At 36.6% G+C, this 9,076-nt stretch overlaps 1 protein-coding gene across 3 annotated transcripts; it reads right to left on the minus strand.

Moving 5' to 3' along the window:
• Positions 1–600: 600 nt before the first annotated feature.
• Positions 601–7,026, minus strand: LOC132200056 (G-protein coupled receptor moody-like). Of its 3 annotated transcripts, none has more exons than XM_059625238.1 (9): positions 6,765–7,026; positions 3,074–3,198; positions 2,880–3,020; positions 2,659–2,829; positions 2,132–2,259; positions 1,877–2,030; positions 1,529–1,734; positions 1,278–1,472; positions 601–1,167 (listed from the first exon to the last, which is right to left on the minus strand). In XM_059625238.1, exons 2-9 carry the CDS (start codon positions 3,190–3,192, stop codon positions 1,046–1,048), a joined length of 1,236 nt encoding a protein of 411 aa, XP_059481221.1. In that variant the 5' UTR covers positions 3,193–3,198; positions 6,765–7,026; the 3' UTR covers positions 601–1,045. The 3 variants fall into 3 exon arrangements, with proteins under 3 accessions (XP_059481221.1, XP_059481222.1, XP_059481220.1); XM_059625239.1 differs by having other exon boundaries at positions 602–1,167; positions 1,305–1,472; positions 6,777–7,023; XM_059625237.1 differs by having other exon boundaries at positions 603–1,167; positions 6,777–7,023.
• Positions 7,027–9,076: the final 2,050 nt, after the last annotated feature.

Genomic DNA, 9,076 nt, shown 5'->3' on the forward strand with positions numbered 1-9,076 from the left:
CAATGATTAAACCGGCGTTGATGGCAGTCATGTAGTAATTCCATTTTTCAACTTTAAGTTCTCGAATTCCGAAAATTGGATCGGCAATCATCGTGTGTACCCAGGAGCCTTTGAAATTTTCAAAGGGTTAAATTAAAATAAATTTGGGGAATTATAATTTACAATTCTCAAGACGAAGTTGTTCGAACGGTGAATTTAACGAGTTGTTCAGGAGAAATGGAAGTTCTGCGAGGTAAAATATTCCTACAAAGATTGCGTATCGAAGGTGAGGACCACCTTTGGTCAGTGGTGGCAAAATTGACGGCCGCAACATCAACATGAGCAAGGGGACAAGGGTCACATCTTTCCAGAACGCTGTGAATTTTTGTCTAATTTGTAAGTTTCTCGTAATGGAAAATTGAAAACTACGGCTCACCATAAAACAGAAAGCCGCCGTTAGCAAGCCACAGAAGAATCACACACGCGATGGGTCCAATTTCAGACCAAACCACTTGTTCCAGGAACATTTTGAGAAAAGTGAAAGAGTCTCAAAAATCTCAAAAGAATTTAAGAAAGCAACAATCGTTGTTAAATTTTTATTGTTTCGTTTGAGACAGTTATAAACGATTTTGCATTGTTGTACTTTTCATTTTCATTTCACATTGTTGCACTGATCATGAAAGTAATACACTAAAAAGCAAAAATAAAAATTTCCTTGTCTCAAAATTTTATTTAAACAGAGCAATTTTTGTTAAAAAAAGCATAAAAATTTAACTAGTTGATTTTTACACCAATTTTAAATTTTATTAAATTTATATTAACCAAGCGCAGTGCAGTTGTGGTGATAGAATCCACAAAACTAGAGTTCCTTAAGTTTTATATTATACAGATCTTAAGTCAATGTGTATTATTAATTAAAAAATGTGTACTTGGTACATTATTTACATAATAATGACGAGAATTTTTTCCTTTGTTGATGTTCACTTGTTGATTTTCAAAAATTGCACTTCTGACAAATAAATATATATTGTTTATTTTCACATCTCTACACATGTCAAGAGAGACTCTAGCTTGACTCATCGAAGACGTCAGGCATGTCATCACTGGTGCCACCGTTGCCCATTGGATTTAACGCAATGGACACCTGTGACATCATAGTCCTGCTGCAGTTTTGGTCTCGCGATTTCTCTGCAAAACGAGCAAAATTTAGATTTAAAAAAAAAATATATATATATCGTGTAATGAAATGAAAAAAAATTGAAATATCTTTAAGTCTAAATTAATTATGGCTAGCATACCATGCAAAGAACTTTTAGGGTTCTCACCGGCCTGCTGACTGGTGTTGCCAGCGTGCGTGAACGAGAGCAGTCGGCCTCGCTGACACTTGAGCACCGTCTTATAGGCTTGGCGGTACTGTTTGTTCATGATCACGTAGATCAAGGGGTTGATGCACGCCGACATGTAGAGCAACAGGTAGCCCATAACATGCAGTCCTTTAAATAAACAATATGTGAGACAAGAAAATATTTTGGTTTTTATTGCGTTGTACCAGGGAATTTAACCGCCTTGTCCGCGATTTTTACAATGGTAATGGGTAGGTAGCAAATGATGAATGAAAGGAAGATGGCAAGCACCATTTTCGTGATGCGCCACTCGTTGCGCTTCCGTTTGTTTTCCTTTTCCGTGCGTCCCACCGTACCTGTCGGCGAACGCGCTGCATTGACGTTCGCGTGCAAACGCATCCTTTTCTCAGACCTGCATAACAAAATTCAGATTGAAATCGGTGCCTTGGAAGTTAGGCAACTGGCAACTATCAAACGTCCAGCGGGATTGTATAAGCAAAATGTTGAGAACAAAAATAATTATATAAAAATATTAAAAAAAAAAAAATACTCACTCGTGGACGACCATGAAGATTCGCGCGTAGCAAAGGATGATCACAAAACAGGGTACGACAAAGGCCATTATAAAAAGCGCAGCCTTACTTGACCTGCCTTGTTCGTCTTCCAAAATACTGCACGTCCCCAGTTTGGTGTCATAACCAAAGGAGCCTAGAATTTTATATAAAGGCAGTTTTATTTATAAATTATTTAATCTTTATTAGAAAATTATGTTAAAAAAAGTAAAGTTGTAATAATATAGGATTTATTACCCCAAATGCCAAACAGGGTTGGTAACTGCATGCCATAACTGAAAACCCAGCAGAAGGCAATCATGGCGGCGATCCAATGCTTCCGGTAAATACGCGCGTACAAATTGTGATGTGCTATCATAACGTATCTGTTGACAAAGGAAAAAGTAGAGACATACGAGCGTTGTTCTTTAGTCTGAAGGACCAATGCTGGGAGGAAACGTTTTAATTATTCGGAATGGGTCCCTGGTTGTTTTTGTCATTTGGAGTTGCTTCTCGGATATCAAGTTTCGCACTCCAGAGATTCACCAAGTCGCTTTTGACAAGGAAGAGCACATGTTCGTGCATAAATAACTTTGTCGTGGCGGAAAAAGTTCGCCCGTCTGTCACTCGCAGTGTTTTGAATCGGTTCCAAGAATCAAGTTTTTTTTCAGTTTCATTTTTCTCATTTGAATTGATTATTTTGTTGTTGTTAATTCTTTTAAATTTAAAGAAATTTAATATAAATTTGAATAGAAGAGTGATCTTAAAAAAGAAATTTTGATTACCTGTTGATGGTGATCATGGTGATGGAGAGCAGTGAAACTCCAATATTGCCATAGCGCATGAAAGGGAACAAGACGCACATAGTCATGCCATGGATCCATGTTCCATGCAGGAATCGCGAGGCGCTGAATGGCAACACCAACACGCAGAACAGCAAGTCGGCCACGCACAAACTGTTGGTGCAAAGTTAATTCAGCTCTAAGATAATATTAATAAAATTTACCTGATAATGAAAACGGCGGCGACGTTGCGCACCCTGGGACATTTAAGCAGGGCCCAAATGGTCAGCGAGTTGCCCAAGACCCCGAGAATGAGAATCAGGATGGTGATAACAGAGGTAAACGTTGACAAAGAACGAGGGAATCTAAAATAAGTATTTAAAAATTATCAATACTTGGAAATGCTGCAAAATAATACTTTGATAGCTCGACATCCTGCAGGACAGTTTGGTTGAAGTCCGCAAACGAATCGGTCCAAGCCATCGTTCGAGGCGAACTCACGTCCACGAAAGTCTCATTGGGCCCTGTGGTCTCCATCGTCAGCTTAAGAAACATTATTCAAAATGGAATTATTATCTTCGAAATGCGTACGAACCCGGCAAAAACGAGGAAATAAGCAAAGTGAAATTAAATGTGCAGATCAAAGAATAAAAAATTATCAGTAACTAAGTTGTAAAAGTACATAGTTGTGCTATTTTCGGCTACTTCTCCTTCCGCATAAATATAAAATTTTATTGTTTTGAATGTGAGCTCAGCAAAAATAATTATGCATATGGTATAGTATCCATTTGTATCATGTATTTTGATTGCAGCTCAGAATGTATTGCCAGAGATCATTAAAATCTAGAGCAGTAATCTGCATTTACACTTAATACACGACTTTACCAATAAATCCTATTTTTTAGATCATTTACATTTGTTTAATGAATTTAATTACAGAAAATAATACAATTTGTAATTTAAGAGTGAAACACTAAATTTATTTTCTGACCATGCGAAATACACATAAGAATCATTAAGAATAAGGAGAATAAGTGGTGGGTTGTAACATATTATTATATAATTACAAGACAATGTTTATAAAAATATAACCGTTTAATTAATATTTAATTATAAAAATTAATATAGTTCTGGTAAATAACTAACAATAAGTATGATAAACAAAATATTCTTTTTATTGAAATTGATTTATATCAACAAAAATTTTTTAAACAAAAACATTAAAGAAATAGTTTTTTATTCGAAATAATATCTGTTTAATTTTTAATGCAGTATAAAAATAGTTAAATAAATTAAAATTTTATTGATCTATATCTATTTCTGCAATTGTCGTTAAAAAATTCAAAACTTTTCGTCTAACTCGCTGCTTTTGTTTGCCGACGCAAAACAAATCCCCGTTTCTGTCCATCACTTGTTCTATAACGATTTACATATTGGGCCAGAAATTTTACTGCAAAAATATGAAACGGACGTTTCGCTCTTTGACGCCTCCACCGAGCTGCGTGTTGTACTGTCGGTTCGACTATCAATCAAACAAGCGATTCACACTTCATTTGCATGCAGGCAGCGAGTCAATCAAAATGTAAATCATTGTCGCACTGCTCCAAAAGTCAAATAATTCGTTATCAATGATTTGAAACAAAATTATTGGGTCGGAATGATTTTTTTTCTACTTATAAAATTTTTTTACTCTCTTTCTTCTGGTGGGAATAAAAATGATAATCCGGATTACGAAAGACAACTTTTGCAGCAAAAACAATGTGAGTCGCCTGACGCTGAATAAAACCGCACCGGCGCCGAAGCTGTCAGAGAAATTCGGGTATGTCAGAAACACGTGCAATTCTTTCATATAAACACGTTGGTAAAAAGCGGTTTGCGCGAATGATGCGTAAGTGTAAACAAACCGATAATTTATCGCCGACCCAAAAGCCGCGAGTAAAAAACTGGCTCGTCCGAATCCGTCTGCCAAAGCAAACCAACGATAAAATTTGCGGACTGATTCGATTCAGTTTCGAATTTCACGTTGGGGATTTTGGCAGAACGTGCGTCAGTGAAAAGGGAAGAGAAATTGTCCAAAGATCCGCAAATATGGGTTCACCTTTCTTCTGGAAGGTCTTTGGATATGCGTGGGTCTCAAGAGAGGAGCTTGGCCAGGCGAACTTGGATAAATATTATTTGCGTATACACATCGAGTACTTTTGAGACATGCGTATTTTCACACCAGCCTCGTCTCCGTTACTTTTGCTGCCGTTTTTTCTGCAACCGTGGAGTTTGCGAAATAAAAAAGTCTGCTGAGCAGCGAGAAAAGAGGAGAAATAATTCACCGCGCAAAAGTTTCGCATGTGTATGTGCAAGCAGAAGGCGTTTAATTTATGGAGTCTGACGTACTTTAGTCTTCGAAAAGAAATTCATAGCGATGTCGAAAGATCGACTTATTTAGGAAGAAATTAAACACAAACTCTGCACTAATTATTTGCTAAGCAATGCAATTGTGAATTGAAGATGTAACAAAAAAAATTGAGAATATATCAAATTTTGAATAGTTGAATAAAAAAAAAACATTTACAGTGTATTTTGTTGCAACTTATTGTTCATAGAATACACATATTTCATCGTTTCATCAAATAGAAATAAATTTTGTTTCAAAATTAACTACTTGAAAAATTGACCATCAACTAATATTTGGTATCAAAGACATACAATATTGTTAGAAAAAAACAGAATAAAAATTTAACGAGGGGGAGTTTATTTGTGGGCAGTGCTCGTGACATCATTTGTAATCAGGCATGAAGACGAAAGTGTTTGGAAGAAACGCGAACTTTGACTTGGATGAGAGAGCAGCGAGAGGATGGTGAATGCAGTGGAGTAGTGCTATGCGTTTGGTTTATTATCATTATGGGGGCGAGACGGCGAGATGAGGCAGCTAGAAGAAAAAAACACGCAGAGAGCGAGAGAGAGGGCAAAAAGTGCGTGGCGCTTCAAGAAAGCGAATGATGGGAACTCAAATGTTCTGGGCGTGCATGTGTTTTATGTGTCGGCTGCGACATGCACCAGACAAACGCAGAAGAATCGACCAGCATGAGCACCGCCACTTAAATGCATTTCCCAAGTACTGTAATTTATCGCTTCATTGCCTCATAAACCAAAATTTAATTGCTCTCTCGTAAAAAAAATCATCCAATTATTTGGAACGTGAAGAATTTTTTTTATTTATTTAAAACTTTTAAAATCTCCAATCCCAAAGGAGATGAAGAAGTTTTGAAGCTCGTTTGCAACTCTGGTATAGTTAATTGTTTACTTTCATAACTCATAATATATATAAGGAAAGTGCTGGAGTAATCAAAAGATGCCGTTTACTTTGACAATAATTACACGGCCATATAGTGGGAAGTTCTCGCCAGCGCGTAGTGAAAATAAACGCAAAGCCGAGAATAATATCCTGTTTTGACAAATGATTCTTTGACACCTAATTGAGTGACTAATGCTAAAAGACGGCGCACGCGGTGGCCCCTGTGCCAATGTCAGCTATTTTGGTCATTACATTGACCTGAGGGCGTCTATCAAAATAATTGACCAGCAATAAAATTCAATTTGTTAAAATTTGGGCAGTTCAGTTAATTTCTTCTATTTCACTGTCCATTGCATTTTGCACCAAGTATAGCATAAAATGCACTTAAGATTCAGCTTTTTTATAAAAAGATTTAAATAAAGTTTAAAACTGCATCTTATAATCAGTAAATATTGTATAAAAAAATATTAAAGATATTTTTATACAATATTTTTATATTTTTATAAAAAAACGCCATTACAAGATAGTAAACATTTTAAAATGTTATGCTCATGTTAAATTAAAATAAGTATTAATTACAATGTAATATTAATTAAATGTATAAATAATGTTATCAACATATATTTAAGACAATGTAATAATTTTATGAAATAATGATTTCAAAAGAATTGTGTCGGTTAGAGAAAGTAATCTATTTCTTTAATTACAAGAGTATATATTAAAAAAAAAATTTGTAGCCGATCAATTAGCTATTAATTAAATTAGTATAATTAGGTACACTTTAATTTTATTTGGAAGTTCATGTAAAAAGAGAAAATACCTTGTGACTAACCTTGACTCAAATCAACGGTGCAAATATGACTGTCCGAAACATGATGCTAACGAGGGCCTGTCCGGTGTCCAGCTGGTCTTCGTCGTCGTCGCCGATCAAAGGCGGCCGATGGACTGAATTAAGGGAGGCGTTGGAAGCACCACGGCCGCGGGGGTCACGTGGTGCTCAGAGCGAGAGAGAAACAAATGTGTGCGGCGGGTCCCCTTCTTCCCACAGCTCATTACGCTCACTTCCTCCTTTTGCCGCCACCACCATGGCATCTCTAATAGACAAATTCGGTCCTGTACATTTCCACAGCTCACTGCTACTTGTCGCGGCTCGAAATCAATCGGCCGCCCACTCCGAATTCCAAACGCGACCGTTGTTATTTCCGAGGAGATAGAATGCGGAAAATGCCAGAATGTCAGATTTTTTGGATTTTTTAAAAAAAGAATTTTTTGGTGTATTTGGAAAATTGAGTCGCTGACGTCAGCGGTGCCGGCTCGTGCCTCACTAGTGATAAACTTCTCGGGGGCCAGCTGCGCTAATGACGGCCGCCGCTCGCGTATTTTTATTATTGCGCTGCCGTGCTCGAGTGCGAGAAATGGAGAAGATTGGCGTGGGTGGCTTTCATAACAAACAGAACGGGCGGCTGGCCGGGCGCGTGTCCAGACGCCGGACGATCCAACTCGCCGCCGCCGATTATAGGCCGCAATCGCTCTTATATAATCTTGCAACACTACCACTGACCGCCTTTTCTTCTTCTCTAAAATAAAATATTCTAAGAATATGTTTAATAAAATATGTTCAAATTTGAAATTTGGAGTCACACGTTTGTTAAAATATTTTAATTAACCACCTTATTTTCGCTCATTTTTTATTTTGTGATTTTTATTAATTTTCTCAAATCAGATTTCTTTTTCCTGGCATTCAGAATACAGAATCTTAGCTTAAAGAGCAGCAAAATTGCTTGATTTTTAAAACACTAGTAAAATATTTCCAGATTTAACTGCAACAAGGTACTGTATTAGAAATAAAAAATAATAAAAAAATATTCAGTTTCATAAAAATCTAAAAAAAAAAAAAAAACACTAAAAATTTCAATGTTTTCAATGTTGCATTTAATTTTCAAATTTTAAATTTTATAAATAAAATGTTTTTATTGCTTGACAAAATTTTTAATTCCATGTAAAATGAAATCGCAAAAAAAAATCAGTAAATTTTTACAATAAATTTTAATTAATAATATCCATTTAAACACACAATTTTAAATATTTAAATTGCATGGCCCAGCAGCTATTTTATCTATTTGACTCGTTATGCAGATTTTCTCACTCAAAAGCCTAATAAATTCAAATTTACCAAGTGGGTGTCCGCGTGATTTGCGCGCCTGCCTCTTTGTTGTTGCTGTTGTGTTTTCGTTGGCGAGTGCAGAATTTACAGCACTTTCGGCGCCGATGAGCCCAATTTATTATACAACGGCGAGTGAATCACAATGAGCGAGTCGTCGCCGCCGCATTGGAAATGAAGACGTTGGTTGTTTATCGACTCGCTGCTTTATTCGCGCATAAATAAATTCCCTCAACAATAATAAGAAGTTCTTTCTTTTTCTCCACCCAAAAGCAAACTAGCGACCCACATTGGCACTCGGAAATAATTTTGTCATTAAGTGAGCGTTTTATTTTCTTTGTTCGCGCCTGAAACCCACATGCGTCGCTCCTTATTCGTCACTTTTATTTTGTTCCGAGCACGTGAGCGGCGTTTTTGGAGGGACATACGAAATATGTACTACACTCAAGTGTGGGGTTGTATTAGTCTAGTGAGCGCCTCTCGTCCCGGCATAAAACCACACCCAGGCTTTGGCAGCATTGTTGGTGCAGGCAGAGGTAATGAACGTCGAAATTCGCCCCCACCCCCGCCCGGCAATAAATAAACCGAATAATGAGCGCGTAATGAGCCGCGCACCAGCATCCTGTGTGCCTTTGAACGCAAGTTTGCATGACGAGAGCGATTGATTTTTGCTAAAGGGTCCAGTACACCATAGTCATACTCTGCATAATTTATTTGCAGCAGGTTTTCAGTGCATTATTTTTACCATTTTTAGTTTGACAGAGCTTTACTTTAATCAGTGAACGTATAAAAACCAGGCTATTACATCATTTCACTGAACCTTATTAATAAAAACAGTTACCGAGTTAATTGGATTAGTTGATAAATTTAATTAGCGTAATTATATTTAATTCATTTAATTGATAATCTTATTAAATCAAACAGAAAAAGAAAGTTTTGGTTGAAAATATGCTTAAAAAAATTATCACAAA

This window comes from Neocloeon triangulifer, unplaced genomic scaffold (assembly GCF_031216515.1).
Source record: "Neocloeon triangulifer isolate White Clay Creek 2 clone unplaced genomic scaffold, ASM3121651v1 ptg000014l, whole genome shotgun sequence".
Lineage (NCBI taxonomy): Eukaryota > Metazoa > Arthropoda > Insecta > Ephemeroptera > Baetidae > Neocloeon > Neocloeon triangulifer.

Coding starts and splice junctions, on each gene's coding strand:
- LOC132200056 (XM_059625238.1), bottom strand. CDS start 3,192: ATGGAGACCACAGGGCCCAATGAGACTTTCGTGGACGTGAGTTCGCCT. Junction 2,830..2,879: donor GCCGCCGTTTTCATTATCAG/GTAAATTTTATT, acceptor TTGCACCAACAG/TTTGTGCGTGGCCGACTTGC. Junction 2,031..2,131: donor AACCCTGTTTGGCATTTGGG/GTAATAAATCCT, acceptor ATAAAATTCTAG/GCTCCTTTGGTTATGACACC.